This window comes from Embiotoca jacksoni, unplaced genomic scaffold (assembly GCF_022577435.1).
Source record: "Embiotoca jacksoni isolate LCO1_2020_lvr unplaced genomic scaffold, fEmbJac1.0.p SCAF_78, whole genome shotgun sequence".
Lineage (NCBI taxonomy): Eukaryota > Metazoa > Chordata > Actinopteri > Embiotocidae > Embiotoca > Embiotoca jacksoni.
In genome coordinates, this window is record NW_027185434.1 from 304,627 (window position 1) to 332,622 (window position 27,996).

The window sequence follows — 27,996 nt, forward strand, 5'->3', positions numbered from 1 at the left end:
ACTTCAACCCTGGAGAGACCATGTCCGCCGTCACAGGCACACTGTACTCACCTCTAGTCGGGTTTACAACTCCTTCTCCATGAACTAACAGGACGGCGGGCCTCAAGGATGGCCAGCTCGGTGAGTAGCCCACCGGGAGCTCTGCAGAGCCCGTCCGCTCAAACGGAGGATCTCTGTGGACCGTTTGCTGCGCTGCCACACCGGAGCCACACCGGAGCCACACCGGAGGAGTCGGTGGTTTTTTTTTTTTCCTTTTTTTTTTTTTTTCCTCTTTTTCTTTTTTTTTTCCTCCGAAACGCGGATTTTCACGCCGCACGGCCGCTCGAGCCGATGCGAGCCGCTACCGGCCGAAAGGAGCGTGTAACGCCACATTTCACCCGAAGACCTTGGACCTGAAATGTTTATTCTTTACCCACAAAAACGCGTTTGTTAATGTGTATATTTCAGGCTATTTCAGCGTGATTACGATCCATTCTTAAATTCGGCATAAAGATATACACAATGCATGAAGTAAAAAGCAGCTCAGAAATCGGGAAAATATTAACTTTATGGTTATTTTGATTGCGTTATCTTTTAACATGTATTTACTGTAACTCCCGAGAGAACAAATGCTCGTAGTTTAAAGTTGGTGGAAATGTGAGCAGCTGCACGCGTCACGTATGAAGCATTAACCTGTAGGTTTGAACCATTCCTGTAAAACAGCAGCCCTGGTTCTTTGTGGCTGTGTACATGTGCAGTGTTAAATTAAATGCTCCGATTTTTGAATGGAGTTCGACACGTTGTTTTCCGTGCAAGAGAAATGAAAACATAATGGATTTAATGAAAGTTAAAGCAGCGCATCAAAGACGAGAAAAGGCTGCACGTTGTTTCATTGTTGGAATTCTTGGTTTAAGAAATAATTTTTTTTTAGTCCCCGAAATTAATTTCTGGTATTATTTTGACCGTGAGCAGTAACCCAGACTCGTTTTGTCCGTCAGGGTGCTGTTCAGGTGAAACTAGAACTCGGTCATCGTGCCCAGGTCAGGAAGAAACCCACCGTGGAAGGTTTCACCCACGACTGGATGGTGTTTGTCCGAGGACCGGAGCACAGCAACATCCAGCACTTTGTGGAGAAAGTTGTTTTTCACCTGCATGAAAGCTTCCCCAAACCAAAAAGAGGTAAGAAGAGCTGCTCCTCTCTGCTGCGGTGCTTCTGATTCTCCATGTTTCCAGTGATGTGCGAGGAGCGGGAGGCCAGCGGACAAATGGCCCGTTTGAATCCTGCACGCTGCTCATGTGTCCCGGCCAGAGCTGATGTGGAGCTGCCTGACCTCTGCGGAGGAAGCAGAGTTGTGGAGAAAAGGCAGAACGATGCGTGTCTCTGGTGGTGCACATCCAGATGTTTGTGGTTCTCAGAGGACAGAATGAAAAGGTTGGAAATGAAGTAAGATTCATGAAGCAGAGTAGATTCTGTGGTGCGTTTAATGTCAGTGTTTCTTCTAAGTTTCACTCCACATCCACGTGTTGATTTGAAATTGAAAGCTTTCCAAACAAGAGTTTCTGATGTCGTGAAAGCTCTGCATTGTTCAAACCTCATCTCTTCTCATCACAATTACACGTTTAGACTTTTTTTTTTTTTCCAAGAAAAACAAGTGTGACGAATGAAACTGGGATGCTTTACAACAGAAATGCTCAGCTAAGATGTTGGCTGCTTATTTCTCTCGTGATGTCTTCTAGCAAGTAAAAACACCTCATGGTCACGTTAACTGCTGGATTTTCACTGGAGCATCTCTTTAAAGTTACAATATCAAAGATCTTGATTTTGTTCTCTTTGGCGACACCTCTGGTGATAAACGGTAATTGCATTTGTGTTTTTGGACTTCACCTCCCAGAGGACCGAACCGTGTCGCCTGTGTGACCCTGTTGGCATCCAGGCTGCACAAAGTGCTCTGGAGTGTCATTAGCTCCGCCCACTCAGGGAACAACCTCTGCTGGTTGATGGAAAACGGTTTGATTTTTATTTTTTCTCCAGGGTTTCGCCACAGATGCTGAACTCAGTGCCTTCGTGATGTTTCTGCAAAGGTGTGTTACCTCAGTACGTGATCGTGCCTCAACCGACATTTATTGAAATGAGAATAACTGAGTATCACTGTAAGTGGCGGTAAAGCAGCTGAGAGTTTCTTTGGATTTGGAGAGTCGGACACAGATATTCAAAATGGGAAAAGTCAGCGTTGGACTGTTGATTACTGTGAACTCTGTTCTGGTTCCTGCAGCTGCATGTTGGATGAAGACTGTTTTCACCTTTAAAGGTGCAGATGCTGCGGTTCTTTAAAGCTCGGTAGGACTCCTGGGTTCTGATTCTGCTGAGTATTTAAATATAATTATAATTTCTTGGGTTCGCTCCAGTCCACCGAGACTCTCTCTGGAACTGTGGCTCCGCCCCCGCTGCAGAGTGGCTCCGCCCTCGCTGCAGTGTAAAGATGCTGCCGCCTGTTTATTAAAGTTTAGTTTATTAAAATGTGTCCAAATCAGAGCCTGTTGGAAATGTTCAGCCGTATGATTGGTGGCCTGATTGCTGATGTTGGAGGACTTCAGCAGACAGCTTTATATCTTTATATCCAGTTGTGAATAGACGGCACTGCTACAAGACACGAGTGGTTCCAGTCAGCGGTTTTGGTCCGAGGTGTGTTGAGCAGCGTCCTGAGTCCCGAGCAGAGAGGTGGAAGAACTTCAGAGCCCGGCGGCTGGGAGGACCGGCCTTTCATCAGAAGGAAACCAGACCGGTGTTGTCTCCAGCGTCTCTTTAGCTCCGAGTCCTGATGAATGAGACGTGTGGCTGAAGGCCGGCAGAATACTTCCCCTTCAATACGTCTCTGACGATGACCCGCGGTGAGATGCTTCCTGTGGCGTTCCCGTCTCAGCAGCTGGCACGTTTTTACAAATCTGGAAGCGAAGTGCTTCCTGATCTCTGGGATCTCTAGGTTAGGTTAAGTATTTACTTTATTAATCCCCGAGGGGAAATTTTTTTCGTTACAGAAGCAATAAGATAATAATAGAATAATAGAAAAGCAATAAAATAGCAGTAAAAAAAAATCTAAATATAAAATGCACAGTATATACAGTATATACAATACAGTATATATCTATATATATTATATACAAACAACCAAGGAACACAGTCAACAGTGTTATTGTTATGTGATGGATTTTGCCAGTTGAAACGGTTCAGAGAACAACTGAAGGTTTATTAGTTCAAACTGCTCCGTAGAAGGAAGAAAATAACACCGAACACGCGTCGACTCTTTCACAGGGCAGATTTAGATGGAAATAACTTTCAAATAGCATTAATATCAGAAGTGCTGGTTGTTGATTTCCAGTTATAGAATATAATATATTAAAGATGATGTCCACCCTCGTGTACTGAAATATGTTCATTTACCGAGTTGTTTCTGTCCTTCATGTCTCTGCCTGCTACTTTTTCCTCGTTTTGTAATACGAAGCCTTTTGTGGGCTTTGAGTCATTTTCTGTTCGTAAACATGGTTGTCGGCAAATAATGAGGACGAAGACTTCCTGGTTTGGAAGCATCTGTTCAGGGTGTTCGTTCAGGTGTCGACGTGGTAAAAAATTAAATCCTCAAGGAGAAGCTCGGTATGAATTACAGCTAAATGATTAAAAAAAAAAATCCTCCATAATCAGTGAAGTTTTTAATTATTGTTTAACCGAGTAGGTGAATCTTCTCGCTGCAGCAGATTTCTTTTGTGACAACATGAAAAGAATATTTGAGTGTTGATCAGACAAAACAAAAGATTTGAAGACGGATGTAAAATGTTGTTTATCATCGATAGTAGATTGAAGATCTTTGGGCTTCAGGCTCTCGCCACCTGCTTTCTCACGTTTTTGTAAATTTTATTGATGCATCAATGAATTGAAGATAAAGATGAATCCATAATTGGATGTATGAATAATTCTAAAAAACTGTCCTTTTCCTGAAAGACAAACACTCTTAAATCGGTTTTATTAGCAGAAGCTGAGCTCAAACTTTCTGTGGAACTGATGCAACTTTTTAAGGAACCGTTTATTTCTGACATTTACAGAGAATCTTAAATGAAATTAATCAGCAACTGTTTTTTGAATCATTCAGTCTCCTTAAAGGGGAAATAAAGCACATGTTCCCTGAAAGCAGCATCTCTCAGAATCTGCTGCTCTTTTTCTGCCAGATGATTTAAAACTGAACGTCTGTGTTGGTTGGGCAAAATGAGAGAAATTGCAAATGAGAAAATAATTGGCAAATTAATTGAATGTGGAAATGATGGTTGGTATCAGACATTTAATCAACATAATGATTAAGTGATTATATGAATACACACATTTTAAAAAGCCTGTTAACTATTCCCAAATAATGGAGTCTGTTCCCATCCAACCAACTGGGCTCTTCAGAGGCCAGATTAACTTTAGGAAGCCATTTGTGATCATTTTCCTGTTTTTATTATCTATTAAATCTGATGATAAAAAATGTTTCCCACCTTTGTTTTGATATTCATGTTGCAGCTCTTGAATACGGAGAAGCAGTCGAGCAGGATGGAGACAGAAACTCAGTTTTACAGGTTTTCTTCACTGAAAACTACCCAAAAAAACCAAAAAGAAAGGTTTGCTCTGTCAGGACCTTTATGGACGGGAGGAATATTTGTGGAGCGCTGAGAGAGTAGCTTTGATTGGTTATAAGCTGTGTAGCCTTGGAAACGGGATGTTTAGCGTGAGGAGAGGGTCCTGGGAGGACTAAATGGACCTGAACATCATTTTCATGAGAAACTGAAACATGGAGTCATTATTTGAACCCATGTTGAATCCAAGCTGTGTGAGACGTTTCCACCTGGATCGGTCCTGTCCATTACTGCCAGCATCGAGATGAATGGAAGTTTGGTGTGTGACCTTTGCATCATGGTTCGAGCTGGGGGAGGAGCCAGCGGTGGATCTGACCGATCTGATTGGAAACCTGACGATACTACGTCCCGCCCACCGATAGCTGTAACCTGACTGCACCACAGGCCTGTCAATCAAACAGACACGCCCCCAAAAACAGGTCTTCTTGAATCTTCTTTTCTAATGAATGAGGGATTATTTTCAGATGGACCTCCAGAAAACTAAGAAGAAGGAGTGACTTTAGCTAACAACACCGAGATAACTGATGGACACATTTTATTCACTTTGGATTTGATGAGAGAAGTTGAATGGGAGTCTATGGAGCCGGAGGCTTTTTGGAGACGACCTCTAGTGGCACTCGCTGGTATTGCAGCTGAAGACACTTCTGGATCGGAACCATTTTACAGACCTGAAGCTATGAAACAGTCTGAGGTTTTATCTCACACACTTGAAGGGGTGTTCAGGTGGTTGCAATGTTCAGCCTGTCCACTAGAGGACACTAAATCCTGCTCACTGCTCCTTTTAAAACCGTGCAATGCGTCGTTGCCTCTTGCAGGTTTAAGAGGCGTCAGTTGTGTAGATTTCTGTCAGCTGTGCTGTGTTTGCTCTGGTAAATATTGGAACCGGTAGACTCCTACAGACAGCTGATAAGGTTTCAAACAGCTTTTCCACATCAGCGGTTTCCCTGTTGCTCCAAAGGTACTTTCTTCTCAATAAATCATCACTTTTCTGCTTAGTTTTTTTTTTTTAACACACACGAGGTGTAGCAGTCAAAACATGGAGGGCAGTGAGAATGAGAAAGCGATGAGGGAGCGCAGGCGTAACTTCCTCCCACGCTCGCAGTGATTTGTTGTGCAGCTCAGAGGAGCTGCCAGACACACATTAAGATTAATGACGAATCAGTCAGTAAAGCTGCCACCGCGCTTCATTATTGCCATGCGGTTAACGGGCCAGCGTTGAGGCGTCGCCATGGAGACAGCCAAATGGCAAAGCGGTTTGAACAAATGGAGGTAAAGAAGCTCTTTGGAACCAGTGAAGGGGTGTTATTTTGGCAATCGGCAGCAGCGGCTCACGCTGCTTAAGCACCTCATTTGGAGCCGGGGCGGCCATTTAATCTGCACGGGAGATGGCATCTCTTCAAAGGTGTTTGTGATATTTCACAGGATTGTCATTTTTATGGAAAGATGTAAGACGGTGTAATGGGAAAGAAATGGGCCAGCTCGGGGAAAAGGGTTGGAGATTTGTGATGTGTGCAGCGCAGCGAAGGTCCACAGGCGCTGGAGTGGTTTTGTGTTTGGTGCTTTTTCTTTTCTTTCTTTTTTCGACTCTAATCGTGGCCAGTTTAACCAAACCTACAACAATCTGTTGTCAGCCTGATCTTAATGTTACACTGTGCCGGTTTAGATATGAGAAAAATGCAGCATCAACATGTTTGTGCTTTATAAATTAGAGCTCCCAGAATCCAGTTTGCTGTGGATCTTAGTCAGAAGATGAGAATATGAATCCAGCGACATCATGTAACTCCTGTATGACTGCAGCTTGTGTGTAGAGGGCACTTATGAAATGTACTTATGAAAGTAGCTTTTACATACAGACACATTCAGGTGAGGCTGATAAAGCAAATGGTCGGTATGTTTGATTATTTTTGTTCCTACAAACTTCCTCGGCTGCAGTTGAACGATATGTTTCTTCTGCTGTTTAACTCCACGGTCGCCTTATTATATTTCTGACTTTAATCTACAACCTTTCCACAAGTTGGGATGCTGTGTAAAATGTAGATAAAAACAGAATGCAATGATTTGCAAATCACATAAACTCATATTTAATGGAAAATAGACTAAAGACAACATAAAATGTTAAAACTGAGAAATGTTATTGTTTTATGAAAAATATCTGCTTTATTTGAGTTTGATGGCAGCAACACATCTGGAAAAATTTGGGATATTCATGTTTACCACTGTGCTGCCTCACCTCTTCTTTTTATATCTTTTTTAATTGTTGCACTGTTTGCCCAGTGTTTCAGAGGGGTGTTTTTAAAAAAAAAATTTTTTTAAGCTTTATACAACTTTTCTAATCTTTTGTTGAGCCTGTTCCAACTTTTTAGAGACGTGTTGCTGCCATCAAAATAAGCATCAACATCTGATATGTTGTCTTTGGTCTATTTTTAATTACATATGGAGTTTATGTGATCTGCAAATCAATGCATTTTGTTTTCAATTACATTTTACACAGCGTCCCAACTTCTGTGGAAACGGTTGTATTTATGTGATCCCATTATAAGCTGTCTTTACAGTTTGATGTATGTCATCCTGGTATGTTCCTGAAGTGTCTCTGTGCTGCAGTTCTTTACATGGAAAAATGAGCCTCAGGTTATAACACAAACGTAAGTTGTGAAGCAGGAAAACCTCCTCCACAGCAGTGAAGCCCTCTCTGCATGAGGCCCTGTGTCTCCAGTGTCCTCTTACTGCCCTCAAAGCTGTTCGCTGCTCGTGTGACTCAAAGCTTCTGAAACTGGACCTTTTTATCACTGATTTACAGCGTCTGAATGCCAATCTGCGGCTTTTCTAAAGACCTCCTCGGTGACAGAGAAAATTACTAACTGGAGTCCAACTAGACAACGGCGGTTGAGGCCGAGTATCTCCTTTCCTTAAAGAAAGAGGCCTGTGTTATGGAGGCCGGATTGGCGACAGCGTGAGCCGCTCGCAGCGCCTACACACCCACATCCAGTCCTTAATGAGCGGGACGACATGCTCGCCTCTGGCTCCGTTAAAATCTTTTAACTCTGCTCAACCTTAATTTGTGGCTTGTGTGCACATACCATGTAAGTGGAGTCGCTGCAGCGACCTGCTCATCACTTTCAGATCCTCCGGCTGAACTCGGAGGCTGCAGAGAACTCCTTCTCTCTGAAGGACGCTCTCCTCCACCGGTGCGTGGTCGGGTTGCTTTTGTTTTACGGTGTCATCATCATCCATCAGTAGAATACAACGTTTTAATAGAAGAGGACGTTTTTCTTTTTGTCATCAAGGCTATGATTTCATTATTTTAACACTCTTTGATTTGATCAGCATCGAAGCTGTCAGTCTTCTTTCTTTGTTCTTATGAGTCATGTAGTTTGGACAGAAACTCCCGCCTGACCTGAGACAATGAAGCTTTCATCTACGTTAAAGTTAAACTGTGATGCTGAAATACAACCTGCTGTACACTGATGTGAACTGGAGGAGGGGAGCTGCTGCATCGCTGCTGCTGCATGAGAATGACGGGGAGGGAGAGGAGGGCAGCCACCGAATTACAGGACTTGAGCTGTAAATGGCGTCTCTGCCTCGCTTCAGTCCCTGAAAGGAGGCTGCAGGAAGTGGTTTACTGAAGTCGGGTTTATATGGGCGTCTGTCGGCAGCTCTTTCACTCTTTTCTCCGCGGCCCTGCCATAAAACATTTGTCTTTTATTTACAGCACCTCTGCACACCAAAGCTGCCGTAGCTGAGTCGGGTCATGCTCCGCCCCCTCATCACAGAGTACAACCGCCCAGAGGTGCATTTATTTAAAGGTGGAAGAACTGGGATCCCTGAACACGAGCTGTACTTTAACTCGGAAAATAAACTCCCCAAATCAAACTCTGTGTACAAAAACTTGATATTGATATCCTGAGAAAGTTCAACTGAGGTTTGATCAGGTGACTGAATGGTTCCCAGGAGGTCTGTGTGTGCTGCTGGTCTGGGACCTGAACTTAACCCCCATCTCACCACAGTCCTCCTCCGTCTGGCTCCGTCTCCTGAGGCAGCTGTTGCTGTTCACTAGATGTATTTGGAGTTGTTCATGGACAAGTTCTGATCACGCAGCTTCTCGTCTTATCGACCGTCCGGCTGTTGATGGAGGAGGGTTGTCTCCACACGACGAGACGCATAACAGATATATATATTAGACGGACGGACGGACGGACGAGCTTCTACACGCTTGTGGGATTAAAGGAAAAGTCTGTAAAAACAGGAGAGCTGTGAAGGTTTCAGCAGATTATCAGCTGCTGTAATGAAGATGCATGAAATGAATCCAGTTTGAGACAGAACAGCAACACCATGAGCTGCAAGATGTTGTTGAAAGGCTGTTTATATTATATGATTATTCATTTATGTGTTTCAGTCTTTTATCAAGGTATTTTTGTGTCTTCATGATGCAGCAAAAATAACAGTTTTGAAAGCAAATTTCTGGTACTGCAATCAAAAATCAAGTTCGTAAGTAAAAATATAAACTGAGAATAAAATGATTTGATTTGCAGCCAAAAAGTTTCGTTTCATAAGAAAAATTCTTAATTCTGTCACCAAAACTTGTAAAAGCAACTTGTTTGCAATGCAAATAGTTTTATATATATTTTTACTTCCAAACTGATTTTTGATTGCAGTGAGAAATTTGCTTTCAAAACATTTTTTTTTGCTGCATAATAACGACACAAAAATGCCTTCAGAGTGTTTTATTTAGATTTTAATAAAAGTGTTTGTGACGTCTCGCGTGGCTTCAACTTACAAATGAACCTTCAGCTCACTTTGTGGAAAACATATTTCATGTCTCACCCTTCAGATGAAGTATGTGATGTTTGCGTCTCCTCCCAGCTGAAGCCGGGCCGAGTGTCTGGTGTTCTGGTCAGATTAGGTCCGACCCGTCTGTGTCGGCGGGTCGTGCTGTTAGCGGATTAGTGTGAGGTCTTCTGGGTCGGCAGAGTTCCTGCAGGACGGCGGAGGAAACCGCAGTGTGAGGTTGTTTTTAAAGGTCTGTGCTCAGTCATCCGGCGACTCTCCCCCCCGCTGAGCAGCGAATCACTTCCCACTTCTGTTACATCAGCACTAATCGATGCTGGCGACGGTTGTGTCCACAGACGCTGAACAACCGACCGCTCGGACCGAGTCCACGATTCAAAGTCCTTTTTTAGCTCCAGTTTGGTCTCCGTCAACTCCAGGAAAATGTGTGATTTAGAAAACAATTACTGAAATCTAAAGATTGAGCCCCTTCCATGTGAAATGTGAAGCTGTCGGTGCTCATGTGGACCCGTGCTGCGTCTACTGGGCAGGTGATGCTGCGACCGCCGGCTCCGGTAGAATAACGAGACATTAACAGGAACAGAAGGAGCTCATGTTTGTGTCTCCAGCCTCCCTGAAGAATTCCTTATTTCCAGTATTGTCCTTTTCTTTACGGCCGGCCTGCCGTCTCGCCGGCCTCATTACAAAGCAGTCTGTGTAGAAAGGGCAAATACAGAGTGACTGGCATTGTTCTGTGATTGGCATCCCGCTCCAACCGGAGGCTCCGCCCCTCTGGAGGCTTCTGGGACCGCTGGCAGGTTTTCATGCCGCAGGTCAGCGGTCGCTTTGTGCATCTCAGACGCTGCTTCACATTCTAGGAACCTCCAACCTGAACTACCGAGTTTCTCCTCTGACTTCTCCTTCACTTTCACCTGCCCCCCAAATCTGCACACACAAAAACAGGATGCAGATTTTTTTTTATGCTTAAAAAAATACTTTTTTACGAAATATATGAAGTAAATTTTCTGTCAATCAATGAAACAACTTTCATCTCTAGTATTTGGTTCATTTGATGATATTAGCAGGAGATCTGCTTTTAAAACGAGGTGGCTGCAGGACATCAAACACATTTATCCACTTTTATTTTTTTATAAGATTTTTTCCTGAGTGTTAAAGTTTTGACATTAATTTGTGTATCTTGTGATTTTAGTTTACGATCTCAAATCCTCATGAGAAGCTCCAACCGGGAAATGTTTGTCATATTTAACTGAGGGATTAATTAAAAGCTAATGAACAGACCAGATGAATCAACTTCTCATGAACTCTTTGGTTCTTTTTGAGTCTGCTCATTTGATGGTTCCTGAAAAAGAAAGAAAAACCATCAGCGTCATTTAAACGGCATCGGCATGACATCACGTCTCCCCGGTGATCCGTGAAAATAATCCAAATATAAAGTTCATGTGTTGGCGTGTCGGCACCTCGGTGAATGGGCTCTTTCAGCTCGTCTAATTGAACCATTAACTCTCAGCCCTCATGTTTGCTCAGTGATGTTGGGTTCTGGATGGCTCCGCCACCGGCGGTGAGGTCAACCTCGGCGTTGTCAGCGGAGCCATCGATCACCCTTGAAGGGGGTGGGGCTTCAAAATGAAACGGAGAGCGAAGTAATGACTCAACTGATGCCAAACACTGGACGGCACCGAGGACGACTCGGTGTGTTCAAGCTGTAAACTGCGTTCTCAGCTGGACGCGGCACGTTGTAGGAACTTGGTGACGTAGTTGCTTTGTTTCAATAATATTACAATCAGGAAGCTGCTGGTTTTTACATCTATTCTGTCAGTTGCTTGCGTTTCCTTTCGGTCCTGTGGACACAAACGCATCTGAGAAGTGAAGTTCATGTTGTTAAAGGTTGATGCTTTAACGTCATTATTGGCATGACAGTGATGTGGTCGATGTTAAAAACCCTCTTATGTAATTATTCAACAAGTTACCATCTAAATAAAACATGTCATCTAAATTTGTTCATATTGTGGAGCAATTCACTCTCTAAATATTTAACTTGTTGTTTGTGATCCCTGTTTCCATGGCAACGCATTGGGTATGACTAAGAACTAGAAAACAATCAGTCACGTCAATAGACTCTTATGTATGTAATGTTTCCTACTCCAGGAAGTAGTCCGACCCTTAGCAACCACCCTAGCAACAGAGAGGATTTCTAGTCTCCAACTGAATAAATACAGAAAAATAGAAAAACTAAACTGATCAGCTAGTTCAGTCTGGTTGGAACAAAGATATCTGGTGAACTAAGATATCTGGTGAACAAAGATATCTGATGAACAAAGATATCTGATGAACAAAGATATCCATGTTCTCGTGTGTTTTTAACATTTTAGCTCCGTGTCATGTGTTCAAACCAAACCGGTCCAGCTAGCCTCCTCTAGGATTGTAAGTGCGTGACTATCCGTGGTGTTACGGTACGGGTGCTCGGAGCGACCAAAAAGGACCAAAAGAGACCCGACTTCACCAAATGGGTCATTTAATAGATCTAGAACAAGTAGAAACTACATTAAATTACATATTATATGACATTCAGTTCTAATTCTATTTTCCCATTGAGGAGGTGGAGTGATGTTTCTAGTGATGAGCAGGATGTGATGTCATGATGATTCAAATGTTCATTTGATCAATCAGATCTCGGGGGCGGAGCTACTGGTTGTATAATCGTTGCTGTTAATCTCCATTGTTTAAAAGCAGGATGGGTTTTGATTGGAAGTTTTCATTGAAGCAACATTATGAGAAAGTGAACCAAAGCTAAGAGCTTCTTTTATCTGTTCTACCAGTAAAGACACACACACACACACACACACACACACACACTTAATTGGTGCTTTCTCTGCAGAGTCCACAGGGACGAAGTCTGACAAACACACACCTCCAGGGAGGAACATGTGTGCTCCAGTTGGGTTTGTTTGTCTTCATGAAGTCCCGTGGGGAGGTAGTGGGTGGGGGGGTAATGGGTGGGGAGATTTGGGGAAGTCTCGACCTCGTCATCAGCTTTAAAGGCTCTGCTTCTAATTTGCACTGCAGCTCTTTGTATTGATACATCACAGCCGTCTGTGGAAATGGGAGTTAACGAGATCTCCTGAGAACGGAGCTGCAGGTTCACAACATTCAGGGACTCAATAAATGAAGCAAAGAACAACAGTCGTATGTTTTAATTCACTCTGTCAGCGGATGTCAGACAATGAGATGAATGAAACAACGGTTGCAGGACACTCTGCAGCGCTGCTTTTTATTGAATTAAGTGAACTTCTAGCATTTCTAGTTTCTGACTGTTGGTTGAAGGTTGACGACTTCTACTTAAATCAAATGTCTCTTTCATTCCAGTGATCAAAGATCCTCCGTACAAAGTGGAGGAGTCTGGATACGCTGGCTTCATCCTGCCGATTGAAGTTTACTTCAAAAACAAGGTGCTTTCATTTTATAGATTATTCACCTGTTTAAATATTATTATTATTATGTTGAACCAGGTTTATTTGAGTTGTTTGGAGGTAATTTGCTAAAATGTTTTTTCAAAGAGGAGAAACACCTCATAGTTATTCTGTGTTTCTCCTACAATTGTGTTGGAGGGTGGAGGGGGGGGGGGGGTTACAAAACCTGGTGTATGACAAAAATATACTTTTATATATAATATATTTTAGTTCCAAAGTAAAAATGTTTATTTTGCTCATCACACACTTCTAGCAGATAAAAGAAAAAAACACCACACAGACAAGTTAATGTTAAAAATTGAATAAATGTACAAATTGTCTTGTTTCTTTAATAAGTAAAACTTTGGTGACCGGGATGAATGTCGTAGTGAGGTCAGGAGGTCAAAGTTCTGGTTCCGCTCCAACGGTTCCTAAAGCAACGTGAAGTTGAGGTTCTGCTGGACTGAACGTCTCTGTTCTCTCTTTTTCTTTTTTTTTCTCCGTCCTCGTTGCTCACCGCTTTTTCTCAGGAAGAACCGAAGAAAGTTCGCTTCGATTACGACCTGTTCCTCCACCTGGACGGTCACCCGCCTGTCAATCATCTCCGCTGCGAGAAGCTCACCTTCAACAACCCGACGGAGGAGTTTCGGAGGAAGCTGCTGAAAGCTGGAGGGGTACGAACTGCACCCGTTGTTTAGTACACACAGCAGGACCTTTAAATTTGGACTATTTTATTTACCTTATTCAATATCTGAAATTGCACTCTATAACATATATAATAACTATGAATATGCTGGAGTTTTTATTTAATGGGCATTATTTATTTATTTCATACTTCAGAGTAAACAGATCTGAGTCTTGGCATGAAGTGTTTCTGACATTGGACAGTGTGACTTTATTTACAGCGCTGGTACATATTGATCCAGCGTCACACTCTCTTATTGTTCAGCAGATTTAAGTTCAAAGGAAGCCACTGATTCATGTTTTTATCTTTTCGTTAACAGAAGACTAAAAAGCAAGAAAGTGTTTGTGGCTGTCAGACTGCTTCATACTGAAGATCCAGTCTTTAAAAACTCCTCCCAAAAAATATTAATATTACATAAATATTTCTTTCCTCATTCTGGAATTCTAAATATTTCAGTGAACTAACGACCAGTGTTTTCTTCAGGATGTTAAAAACTGTCCGACACACCAGCTGCTGCTTTACAGGAACGAGACGGTAAATGTTGAATGTTTGAGTTGTAGTGAAGCGACTGATTCAGCTGCTTCCTGTCCGACCAGCGGAGACTTCCTGTCACAGATAGCAGACAGACGTCAGTGATTCTCCAGGTTTTCAGCTGGTGTTTGTCATTACAGTTCTGTAGATGACTCCCCTCCCTCCCCCACACACCCCTCCAGAGGCCTCGGTACTCTGGAGGTTTTATGACTAGACTTAAGTGCTCTCTATTTACTTTGTCCTTCTTACTCTCTAAGAGGGTTCAAGTGTTGGCAGACAGGATGTCAAGAAATCAAATTTACTTTGGTCAGAAGGAAACTTGAATCAGAGGTTTGGAGTCGTCACCGGTTGATGAACACAAACCCGTCCTCAGACATGGAAACTGAAAAATGAAGCTAGTTTTGTATAATTAAGCTTCAGATTGTAATCGTCTCTCTCTTGTTGTGTTTCTCAGCAACGTGATCCTCACAAACGAAGTTCAGAAGACTCGCAAGTAAGATTTCCAACTTTTTTAAAACCACTTCAGATTTGAACACCTTTATTGAGTGCTTTTCTTGTAGTGATGCCATTATTTTCTCAGGAGATTTACCAACATGTAGCTCAGTAATCCAGCACACACACACTGAAACAGCTGTGTTGTTTTTACTTGCGTATTGTGGACTTGGTTCCAGCTCTAATGTGAGAGATTCCAGCAACAACAGGCTGCTTCAGGTGTTTGAATGTGACTTCTGTCGACCTTTGCTGCTCTTGGCGCTGAAGGTAGCACTAATTTATTACTTTCAAGTCTAATATAGGTCTTCTCTTGCTTCATATTGGACCACCTGAAGCAACCAGGTGTAACTTTTTAAACTATTCTAGATTGATTACGTTGGTTACAAGTTGTGTGTTTTGAGAGTGAAGGTCTCAATACTTATAAATTCAGATTTCCTTGTATTTTATTACTACGCAGATTGAGGCGCTGTGTACAGTAAATACTGTCAAAGTGTTGAAATGCACACAGCCCATTTTTAGCAATTGTCCCTTTTGGATGAGCTGTTTTGACTTCACTGACTTTGTGATGTCACAGAGGGGCGGCCCACCTGGCATCATCAATCTGTTGTGGATGATCGGACCAGAAGTGGCCAGCTTACATAAGTCTATAGAAATATATGACAGATTTCATGTTTGGAAATGTCTGAGAACAGTTCAGTGATTTTGTAATTCACAACCTGAACTGCCAGGACCCGATCAGTTCGGGTCAGATGATTGAATTGTTCCAGTGTTTCGTGCTCTGCTGCTGTGAATAAATGAACTCAGGTATTCAACTTTCTTTAGTCGGTACTCATAAATTACTACAGTTTGATTCCCGGTTGATGCTTCTGATGTTTACTACGAGAAAAATGAAACTCATTAAATATGTAAAGCAAACAGGCCTGCCCTGATTATGGCTCGTCGCTCTTCCTCTCAGGTGATGGTGATGCAGGAGGGCTCGACCTCCCTGTTTGGACAGCACCTCAAGCTGCCTACACTTCCCAACAGCTCGCTTACGTCCTCCTTCTCCGACTCCAAGAAGAGCAAAAGCTTCCACGGATCGAAGGTCAGTGTCGTTTCCAGGTTCGTCTCAGAGCTGAGCGGCCTTCTCCTCTTGGCCACATCCATCTCCGGGACTTTTTACCCCTTCAAAGTCTCCAAGCCTTAATCCACCATTTATTTGGCACGTTCAAAGATGTCTAATATATTTAGACTCTCAGGATTTCAAAGACTTTGGCTTCAACAAACTACGTGTTGGTTGCCGCGCGGCCGTAAGAACTAATCTACTGACTCTGAGCCGTGGGGCAGGTCAATCCAATGTCCTTTTAAAAGCTCACATGGAGGGACATTTTACACATGAAGAGGAGGGCGGGAGGTAAAGACGGCGGTCCTGAGAAGCTGCATGTGAGATTTAAAACATTACGAAATGTAAAATGTGTGTCAATAAACGGCCATGATGTTTCCATTATGTGTTATTTTTAGGACCTTTTAAATGGTGTCATTTAACAGGCAGGTTAGGAGGAGGCCCGTTTCACATGGAAACAGTTTCTAGTCCAAACAGTGTGTGATGAATTACTGGTGGAGCAGGGGTCACACACACACACACACACACCCCACACCACACACACACCCCACACACCCCACACACCCCACACACACACACACACACACACACACACACACACACACACACACACACCCACACACCCCACACACCCCACACACCCCACACACACACACACCACACACACACACACACACCACACACACACACACACCACACACACACACAACCACACACCCCACACACACCACACACCACACACCACACACACACCACACACACACACACACACCACACACACACACCACACACACACACACACACACACACACAACCACTCTCCTCTCTCCATCACATTTTTAATTATTGCTCAGGTATTACAACACATGGATAATTTGTTTCTGTTGACCATTTGATAAAAAAAGGAGTTTCCTCAAGTAATTATTAAAGTCGAAGTTTTTATTTTTAAATTTATGATTATACTACCAGGTAAAGACGTGGTTAAAGTATCTACATAAGAAAAGTATGAAATAAAAATGAAACAAAAAAAGTGATAAAAATGACTTTAGCTTGCATGATATAGATTATAGTACCTTAGACTAAATTTTATATATATATATATATATATATATATATATATATATATATATATATAGGCATTTCAACAAAAACTGTTACTTATTTTAAGTCAATGAAAACGAGCTATTATACAACATATTTATACGAAATAATGTACAGATTTGCACATCAGTGTACAGAAACATATCTGGAAAGCATAAGCCATAATATTGTCTGTCAGATGTGCCAATGCTGACCAAGTGCTGTCATGCAGAATAGCTGGGATCTTTTCTTTCTTTTTTTAACATTGGCATCTTTTTTTTTTAATAAATGACACATCAGTCCAACACAGATGGTAGTAATGTTATAGGTGGAAAAAATTTATATATATATATATATTAAACATTGTGTACTGGACCTTTTAAAAGCACAGTTACAGAGTACGATAAAATGATAATATACACAGTCAAGATATAATCAGTTCAGTTCAGATTCCCACCAGCTCAGGCTGACGCTCCGATGGTCTGATGGTCCGAAGGTCTGATGGGTTGACGCTCCGATGGGCCGACGTTCCGATGGACCAATGGGCCGACTCTCCGATGGTCCAAAGGTCTGATGGTCTGACGACCGCCACCCAGACAGCTGATGCAACAACTCCTTTGTACAATGGAAGAGTTTCTTCAAAAAGCAGCAGAAAAGCAGTTTTCCGTGTTGTCCCGCTCTGGGAGGGAAGTGGTTTTACTGCCGCGGAGGATCAGGCTGACGTTTAGGACGTGCCAGCAGCTTTACATCCTGAGGCCCCCGGGGTCAGCAGCAGATAGACCCCATGAAAGGCTTCAGAGGTGGTTAGGCAGAGCTGTAACACACCCCGTCGTCTAGACTGCTTTAATGGGTTTACTGCATCGGTAAAATATTGACGAGGGGTCTGGTGGGGGGGAGGGGGACAAATGGCCCCTGTTGTTTGAGCCAATACATTTCCTCCTTTGTCCACGTTACCCTTCACCCCCACTGAACCGGCTCAGAAGGAGTCCCGAGTCGCTCTTTGAGCCCGTCGATGTGGACCAAGATGTTTTCTATGAATGGATCTCCTCTCAGACGGTGGAACCAAAGATCAATCTGCTCCATGTGTTGGACATGTCGGCTAAAGTTCAGTCAACACAACGTAATAACAGGAGAGTTTCATTATTGGACACGACAAGCTTTTACAGAAAAGCCTGAGTTACTGTCGGCGTCACTTCACTTTTTAGATATTACAGCAGAGTTTTCTTGTAGATTCATTGATTCAGTTTAATATCTATATTTCATAAACATTAATTAGGACCATCAGTTACCTTGAAATCCAAAACAAGTGGCCGGTCCGTGAGATGGGACATCATTTATTCATTTATTTGTTGTTTTTGATTCCCAGGATGGATCCAAAGGTGGAGCGACCCTCCTCACCACTGCCACCACCACCACCAGCACCAACAGCAGCAGCTTCTCCAAACTCCACAAACCCTCCAAGGACCACAAAGACAAGCCTCCAAAAGACTTGAAAGAGCCCAAAAGTGCCTTCAGAGACTCTGGCTGGGAAACCAGCAAAGTCCCCAAAGAACCTTCCAGGAAACCCAAAGAGAACCAACCACTTCGAGATCTCAATCCTAAAATGGGCTTCAAGGAGCCCAAGTCTTTGTCCAAGGAGCACCGGACCGAGGGGGTGACCCACGGGGCGGGGCTGCACAAGCGTCTGTCCGCCCCCGACGGTGACGATCACATGACCAAAAAACGCAAAAAGGGATTTGTGGACTCTTCGGGAAAGCAGACGTCGGTGTCAGAAGCTCCACATTTGGATAAGAAACTCTTGAAGGACAGATCGCGAAAATTACGTCCGGACGGTGACGAGGCCGAGCGCAGGAAGGTGTCGACGCTGCCGCCGTTCCCGGGACGGGCGGACCCCAACGACTCGGACATGGACGACCAGTCCGCCAAGTCAGACGTGAGTACAGATCGCTTTAAAGGAGGAGGGTTAGTTGGTGCTCATTTCTTCAACTGTAAAATCAAAGAAGCAGCAGGGAGGCAGTCTTCTTTAATGGTGGTGGTGGGGGGAGGGCGAGGGCGGGGGGGGGGGGGGTGTTAGAAGAAGGGGTGGAGACCAATAAACCAGGTGGGAGTTCAGCTGCATTGGTCTGGGTGGCCAAACAGGAAGTGGACAAAACTGGAGTTAAGATTCAGTTAAACTGCTTTACTGGCAGGAAATGATGATTTTATTCTCTGAATGTTTTTATGGGAGATAACGGAACATAAATGTGGACGTAGAGAATCTCTGTATCTCCACATCTGGAAAAACTGCAGCTGTGTTCATGAATAGTTTGACATTCGACTGGGTTGCCTGGTTCACACACATTTACTGGAGAAGCTCCCCATAAAGAAGGAGCTGGTTTAAAAGCCAAATAGTGGACGAGAAAGATTTATGGTTTTATAACACCTGAGGAGAAAGGAGAGACCGGCCGTGAATAGTTCTCCTTTAATCCTTTTAGCTTTTGAAAGAGGGAAAAACGTCCTGAGGGGAGTAGCAGCAGGAGGAGGAGGAGGAGGTGGTAGTGACATGAGGGGAGAGCAGGAGGAGGTAGTGACATGAGGGGAGAGCAGGAGGAGGTAGTGACATGAGGGGAGAGCAGCAGGAGGAGGAGGTGGTGACATGAGGGGAGAGCAGGAGGAGGTGCCATTATCTATATTTTTTGGGGATCATCCCATTTTGCTTCACTACAAATGATTGAATTGAGGTCAAAACTAAAAGGTAATAAATCCCAGAACAGTAAATATTGTTCCAATAATCACAACCAAGAAGCATCCTGCTGAAGGCCGTCCAGCCTGGGAGGAAGATGAGAGGAGGAAGATGAGATGAAGACTCTTTATTGTCTTTGAAGAGCTGTTTCGGTTCTTCGGAGTGAAACGGGATCAAAGCCCTGAAACAGATTCATGTCTCTGAAGAATCTCCCAGAAACAACAGACCAGCTGTTTGTCGGCGGCCATCGAAGCCTTTTGTCTTCGCTGCTCTCTGCTCCTCTGGTGTTTCTGCCGGAGGTCACTTCTCACCGCTCGGTCTTCCTGCGGTCGGCGGCGGGAAGTCGTGACGCAGGCGAGAAAGAGAAACGTGGATTATTTAAGAAAAACAAGTTTCCTTCAGCATCTCTGGAAGCTCCGTTAAACGGCGTCTGAGTGACATCTCAAACCTCCTGAAGGGGAAACATTCACTAATCTAGAACACGGACATAATCCAGAGAACTCCGTTATCTTAATCATCTTAAATCTGCTCTACGTGGAGCTGATACAATCTTTTATTATTATTTTATTATTTATGATTTCCTAGAAAGGTGTGTTGTGATGCTCCTCCATCAGAGGAAGTCGAGTTGTGTCTTCTGACGTCGGACCAGAATCACTTCGTCCTGTTCAACATTTATAACTTTATTCATAAAGGAGGAGCTTCGAGGCTTCTTCTTAATTTGCCTGAGAATAATCCTGAAAGAGGGAAATCCTGGAGCTGCCTGGCTTCACTGCATTTACCCATCATGCACCACTGCCGTCATCATAGCAGTCTGGGAACCCCTGCTGGCAGACGTCCCTTCTGGGCTTCGGCCCTCTTCGTTTGGCAGGCGGTGAAATAACTGAGTTACTTCAGACGTGGATCATTTTGTGAATGTGGTGGAGACATAAACACGGATGGTGTTCAAATCTGTATTCAGACAACACGCCTCCTCCGTGTCTCCTTTCTTCATCTCTTTGTTGCTCCTCTTCCTCCCAGTCTGAACAACCCAGTCCGGCCAGTTCCAGCTCCAGTTCAGGCTTCGCTCCCACTCACCACAAACGGCAAGGTAATACACACACTGACACACACACACACTGACACACACACACACACACACTTCAGGACGTTTCAGCTTTCGGATGAGAACAAACTCCAGTTTCCTGTAAAAAGCACCTCAATAGAACCTTTTATTGTCAAACTTTTAATTTCCCTTAATGTCACTGAACACATCTGATGAAACAAACTGGCATCCTTAACATCTGTATTTAAACATATTATTATACTTCCAGGCTGATCATTTAAAATATGAAATCTACAGAAAATCTATTGATCAAAGTGCTGAAGAGATTTTAAAAAGTAAATCATAATATTTGAATATGTTTTTTAAAATGTGTTAAAAGCAATGTCAAATTTTAGGAGATAAAGTTGTAATTTATTATTAAAACAGAAATCTGATCTGATCAGAAACCTGACAATACTACGTCCCGCCCAACGATAGCTGTAACCTGACTGCACCACAGACCTGTCAATCAAACAGACACGCCCCCAAAAGCAGGTCTTCTTGAATCTTCTTTTCTAATGAATGAGGGATTATTTTCAGATGGACCTCCAGAAAACTAATAAGAAGGAGTGACTTTAGCTAACAACACCGAGATAACTGATGGACACATTTTATTCACTTTGGATTTGATGAGAGAAGTTGAATGGGAGTCTATGGAGCTGGAGGCTTTTTGGAGCCGACCTCTAGTGGCACTCGCTGGTATTGCAGCTGAAGACACTTCTGGATCAGAACCATTTTACAGACCTGAAGCTACGAACTCTTTTATATTCAGTCTGTAGTTGAGACTCAGTTGTATCTGAGAGTAAACGAAGGTAAACATGAATATTATTAATATAATGTTCAGCTGTTTGTCACCTCCAGACTGTAGAGCTTCATTGTCGTCCAACTTAGTCTCCGCTGTGTAAAATAGAGTTCAACCTGTTGGACTGCTGTCAGCTTCCTTCTGGACTGATGAGAGTCAACGTGATGACGTTCAAACTCTGAATTAAAAAGCGGTTTAGAATGAGGTGTGTTGAGTCTGCAGCGTACCGTCCGGACATTTGGCTGATGAAGCATCTTTCCTTGAGGGTGACCTGTGCTGCTTGTTGTGTTTGTAATTGTCTCTGGGTGCAGTGGTGGACTTCATCATCAGGAAACGGGTGGCTATTCCCGCCACCACCCACACAGGTAACCGCTGCATGGACGCTCCCTTCACTGCTTGTCTGTTTGCATGAACCTCCATGCACCTCCTCCCAGTCATGTCAGATATGATGGATGTGATGCTGCATCCCGACAGTCAGTCGGTCGGTTGGTCGGTCCCAACGGTCGCTCGGTCCCGTGACGGTCGGTCGGTCCCGACGGTCCCGTGACGGTCCCGTGACGGTCGGTCGGTCCCGTGACGGTCCCGTGACGGTCGGTCGGTCCCGTGACGTTCCCGACGTTCATGACTCAGCTCACCTTCATCTTCATGTCAGAGGCAGAGCTGTGAATGTGTGATGTCTCTTTTAAAAAGAACCAGACCGGTTCTTCACCTCAGTGTTACTGCAGCCTGAAGCTCCACTGGATCGTCCAGCCCCCCCCCCCCCCCGAACACACACAGCATCACCTGACTTGTGTTTACTTCAGAGTGATGTTGTGTGTCTCCCTCAGTGCTCGGCCCGCTGCAGTCGGTGATGCAGGACCTGCACTCCGATGACGACGACTCGGAGGACGACGAAGACAACGACATGGACTCTGACTCGGAGCGGCCGGCGCACACGCACCTCACACACCACCAGCGCAGGTGAGTCACGGCTCACGCTCAGGTTTCATATGGACGCAGACAGCGAACACTGAAGACCAGAAGAAGGAAGTGAGCTGTAATCACCACAGAGAGAGCAGGACTCATGTTTCCTTCAGCGTCCTCTCTGTACTGAACCCTACAGGTGCTTCACGGTATAACACCCTTAATGTACCCGTCTACAGACATGTTTTCAGTCTGGACAGTCGGGGTGGGGAGATACGTCCCGGAAATAATATCACTGTTTGCAATAACAATATTCTTGATGATATGAAAAAATACTGAAAAATATTTGGTTATTAATTTTTCAACAAAATAAGTGTTAAAGATTTAATGTGAGCGTGACCATATTTGGACCAGCTGGGGGAGGAGCCAGCAGTGGATCTGACTAATCTGATTGGAAACCTGACAATGCTACGTCCCGCCTACCGACAGCTGTAACCTGACTGCACCACAGGCCTGTCAATCAAACAGACACGCCCCCCAAAACAGGTCTTCTTGAATCTTCTTTTCTAATGAATGAGGGATTATTTTCAGATGGACCTCCAGAAAACTAATAAGAAGGAGTGACTTTAGCTAACAACACCGAGATAACTGATGGACACATTTTATTCACTTTGGATTTGATGAGAGAAGTTGAATGGGAGTCTATGGAGCCGGAGGCTTTTTGGAGCCGACCTCTAGTGGCACTCGCTGGTATTGCAGCTTACTGCACTTCATTTTCACACTATATCTTACATAATGTCAGGACTAGAAATACAGATGTTCATCAAAAGTCTTAAACTCATAAATTTTTAAGTACATTCAAACATTAAATGGTAAATAACATTTATCAGTTTACTGAAGTGTGTTTCTGACGGCTCTGTTCTTTGTCTTTTTTTTTGTCAGGGTCAGTTTAAGTGATGGCAGCGAGAGCGATGACTCCTCCCACTCAGCCCCCTCCCGTCACGAGGCCCCGCCCTTGTTAAAGTCTACTACTAACCAGGTAACCTGATACCACACGGCCTTATGTTGATGTACAGCTGTTCACTGTGTGGAGGTCCGAGTCGGTCACTGACTCTGGTTCTGGTTCTGTCAGATCCTGGACATGAAGAGTCCCACCAAGCAGAGCAAGCAGGACAAGAACAAAAACATGGACTGTGACAAGGTACAAAAGACCATTCCAGTATATATGCCTCACAAAAAATGTGATTGTTTAAACGTCAACGATAAAATTTCGTATTATTTATTTATGCAGCAATGGCCATAATATTCCAAAATACGCCTCAATGAATTGAGGAAATAAAAAATCTGAGATGTTTCATCCAGAAGAAGTTTCTCGTGTCGTGATCACGTTTTTCCTTCTTCAGGATTTGTTCTTAATCACGATCTAATTGTGTCCAACCTGCTTTGTTCCCTCGACTCCCATAAATCTGCTGGATTTGGGACACAACTGTCTTTCTTTGTGGCAGCTTACATCAGAGGATTCAGTCTTGTAAAGCCTCCTTTAAGCCCCGCCCCTCTACCACTGAAGTCGATTGTAATCCGTTTATCTCCAGAGTTATTCAACTTCTCAGGTAGCATTAGGAGCTAAGCTTTGTCGTTCCTATAACTACGTTTTGTGGGACTTTTTTTAGCTCCTCCTTCTGCCTGGGTACTCTCCTCCGTTACCATAGGAACCGTCTGACACACACAGGAGCACAGACAACCGTAAGCTAACGGTGAACTAGAGCTGTTTAAAACAGCAGAGGAAATCATTTCAGCCGTGTGATCGTCTGACTTCAGGCACGACACGTCGCTGCAGATGTTTCACCATGAAAGCTTTTCATGGGGAGTTTCTTTCTTAGAAAATGTTATGGGGCTTTTAATTTGAAAAACGTAGAGGAAGTGTTGAGTGTGTGTTGACACTTGAAGCAGTAACTGACAGCGGATCATAACGAGGCTTCAAGTGAATCCCTTCATACATCTTAAATGTAATTATGATCAATTTAAACCGTTCCATGTTTTTTTATTGAATGAAACACTTTGGATCTTCAAACAGGTCAAATATGAACATGAATTTCAACCAGATCAAATAAACTGAAAACTGTATTTCATCAATTAGAGAAAAAAGTGTTGAACTGTTTGGTCTGAAAACGTCTTCAGAGCATCAACGTTCATTTGTTTTGTTACGTTACTTCTTCTAGAATCGATTGATTGACATTGATTCATGATTGATTGACATTCATGCTGTATTTATAAAACCCGGATTTCATCCGTGACTTCAGACCTGCAGTGAAAGTCACGTTTTAACCTCGTCAACACGGCAGAGCTGTTTTTACATGTTAGAAGAAGAAGAGTCAACTCGGCGTTATTCAGAAAGCAGATTTCTGCTCAACATAAAGAAACAGAATAGATTTCTAGATGGTTGAATTCAGACATCGGGGTTGTGTGTTGGTCCGCTACATGATTTGGACTTCTTTTCTTTGTTTCCAGGCGTACCTGGATGAGCTGGTGGAGCTGCACAAACGACTGATGACGCTCCGAGAAGGTCACATCCTGCAACAGGTGAGCGGCCGTCGGTGTCGGCAGGGCGGGACGACGTGTGACTGACAGCTGTCTGTCAGGAGGACGCGGCTGAACGCGGTCGGATGAACGAGTTGGTTCTCTGAAGAAAATGATTCATTCCTCCTGAAAAGTGATGGAATTAAAATCGGCAGCTTTCAGTCTGTCGGAGCGAAGAAGAGAAAGTGAAAAGAAAAATTCTTCTACAACGAAGAATCTAAAATCAACAGATTCGCTGGTTCCTCCAGAAAAACGTGGTTTTCTTGAATGAGCGTCTGTCATGTGTTCAGGGTCGTCATCAGTCAATATTTTTAGGATTTCATGAAGTGGATCTAATGTGTTAGATGTTAAATGATCTTGCAGCTGAGATTTGGACTTCTTTTCTTTGACCGGCCGAGCTGCAGACAGACGAGACCGATCGGTCTTTTCCTCCATCAGTCTCCAGATTTCAGATCCTGGCGGTGCTGATGGTGATAATGGAACCTCGGACCAGAAGAGGATCTGTGATGTGATCCTCTGTAATCTGCAGCTTCATCTGGAAGCGATGAATTATTTGGTTAACCTCTCCTGCTAAGAGATTGCGTGTTTCTGCTCCATATTCTGGAGGCCGATCATATGACGGCATTAATAGATCTTCCCGGCGGCGGCTGCCAAGTTGTGCTTCGCTGTCGTGACGTCTGGCTCCGAGGAAAGACGAACTCCCGTCCGAACGGCAGTAATCAGGTTAATCTACAAGAGTTCACCAAGTGGCTCCACTTCCTGTGACGAGAGATGGAAATGATTAAGGAGCAGAGCTGTGATGCAGATGGTCTGTAGACTCTGATTGAAGACAGGGGGGAAGTTTCCACTCAAACAATCCTAAAGAGGAAACAGACGCCGGCAGCAGAGACCCAACGACTGGAGAGGTTCTGAGGAAACAACCTCCGAGAAGGTCCTCCGACCGTCTTCACCCCGTCACAACCCGGTTCCTTTTCTTTCTGCTCGTTTCCTTCATATTCTGCAGCTCAGCTCGTGACTCTCTGGTCACGTAAAGATGGAGATGGACTAAACTGAAAAAACCAACTAAACTGAAGCATTTGGACCGTCAGGTCAGACGTCCTGAACAGAAGCCCGTTTCTCACCAGTCGTGTCTTCTGTTTTGCAGATCGTGAACCTCATCGAGGAGACCGGACACTTCCACATCACAAACACTACTTTTGACTTTGACCTTTGCTCCTTGGACAGAAGCACAGTGAGGAAGCTGCAGAGCTACCTGGAAACCTCGGGGCTCTCCTGAGGCGGCGAGCAGCTGGCTGCTGGATCTCTGCCTCCGCTTCTCTTCGGTAATGGTGGGATGCGGCGCCGCGGCCGGCTTCAGCCGCCGTGTGCAGCCTGCTGCTGGGACGAGGCTCCGTGGATGAAGAGGCGGTCCCGCTGCAGGAAGCGGAGGCCGGTGTCGAGGGGATGAGCCCTGTGGATCAGGAGATCACCCGCAAAGCCTTGAAAAAAAACAACAGTGAGGAGTGGCACCTCGTTGCTCTTAATGAATGTGCATATTGTTTTTTCTGTTCATCGTGACAAATGCATGGTCGGCATCACCTTACAACATTGTAAGTCTTATTTATTGAATTTAATTTGCAGGTGTGTGTGTGTGTGTGTGTGTGTGTGTGTGTGAGCGTATTTGAAATGGCAAAAAAAAACAAAAAACAGCAGAGACTTTTTTGAAGCACTTCACAGCAGGTGAGACAGCTGAGCGTTTCGATATCACTGATTGGAACTGAAATCAAAGATGCGACTGAATCACTTTACTGGGAACTAAAAACTGTCATCAGGTGTTCGTTTGACAACCGTTTCATTCATTTCCAGTCTGTTTGGTTTCAAAATATAAATCCTGTTTGTAACTGTGAAACTCCAAAAGCCTGCTCTCAGCAGAGACCGTCTGTGTCTACGGGAATCCAGCTGGAGGCCTGAGTGGAGGAGGTGGGTGAGAAGATGTGCTGGAGTTTCAAAATAAAACCAGCTTTTAGGTTCCAGACAGTGTCAGACCCATTTTGGCACCGTGGAAATGAACCAGCAGCATTTGGAGGCTTCTTTTCCAAGACAACAGAAGGTGTTGGTTCAGACTGAGCTCCTCACCGACACTCGGCTCTTCGTGTGGTCTGTTTGGGACGCAGCGCCTCCGTCTGCTGTTTGAAGCGTTTCAGGTCTTCAGTTTGGACGAGTTTCTGAAGCATTTGACTGCGTTTCAGTTTGAGCTAAAAACTTTTTGTAGGTTTGTGACCTTTACGTATAATTTGCAAACTCATGCAGTTTGGCGCCCTCCAGTGGTAGCAATTAAAAAAAAAATAATAATTAAAAAAAACTGGCACACTGCAAAGCACATGACCGCATCTTCCTCCTCCTCAGCGATGACCCTCTTCAGCAGCTCTCCGCTAAAGTCTGCTGTTTTGTGCAGAACCGATCCATTTTAAAGGGAAACGAGAGATCAGCTGCTGAATGTTGATTTCTAAATGAATGTTGAACAGTTTCATTCAGGAGCACCAACACTTGGCAGTTTTTTGATTCCCAGTGTGTTTTTTTTTTTTTTTTGTCTTCAGCACTGTACACAGTCGGGCATCAGCGGTGGTTCTGGACTGAGCTGAGCACAACTCGCTGAGGTGAACGTTCTCATGAGAATCGTAAACATGCGTTTTTACCAAACCCGCTCCGGCCTCCTGCTCACCTTAAAGAAAGCTTTGTTGTGTCGGCTCGTTTTCTGCTGCAGGGCCGATGGAACATGCCAAAAGCATAGTGGATAGGATCAGTTGACGTAGGACACTACTATCGTTTATCTGCAGAATATGATTTAAAGGAAGCGATGATGTCGTTGCATCGGGGGAATTAGATTTGCAGACCTGTGTTCTGCATCGCTGAAAAGTGTGAGGAAATGTTTTGGGTTAAATCTAGTGGGGGGGAGGGGTGGAGGGGGGGTGTTGTGCTATGGGGTCTGGGTCTGAGAAAATAAGATCTTTTATTTATTTTGTGGGAGTTTGAATTGTTAAATCAAAGCTCTGCCAGTCTGATGAACTTCTGATGGTGACCTTCGAGGGTTTTTTTCGCCCTGTGCTCTGTCTAATGGTTTCTTGTGTATTTTGAGGACATTCAATAAATATTCTGTATGATGTACAGAT

General features: G+C 44.0%; 1 protein-coding gene across 3 annotated transcripts; it reads left to right on the top strand.

Annotated features, from left to right (window-relative positions):
- Positions 1–27,996, top strand: mllt3 (MLLT3 super elongation complex subunit). Of its 3 annotated transcripts, XM_069177907.1 has the most exons (14): positions 1–120; positions 978–1,158; positions 12,790–12,872; positions 13,403–13,546; positions 14,543–14,581; positions 15,536–15,664; positions 18,129–18,695; positions 20,502–20,571; positions 21,679–21,732; positions 22,195–22,327; positions 23,213–23,309; positions 23,403–23,471; positions 24,779–24,850; positions 25,992–27,996. In XM_069177907.1, the coding sequence occupies exons 1-14, from the start codon at positions 109–111 to the stop codon at positions 26,121–26,123; spliced, it is 1,782 nt and encodes a 593-aa protein (XP_069034008.1). In that variant the 5' UTR covers positions 1–108; the 3' UTR covers positions 26,124–27,996. The 3 variants fall into 3 exon arrangements, with proteins under 3 accessions (XP_069034008.1, XP_069034010.1, XP_069034011.1); XM_069177909.1 differs by lacking the exon at positions 21,679–21,732; XM_069177910.1 differs by lacking the exons at positions 1–120; positions 978–1,158 and adding an exon at positions 1,226–1,423.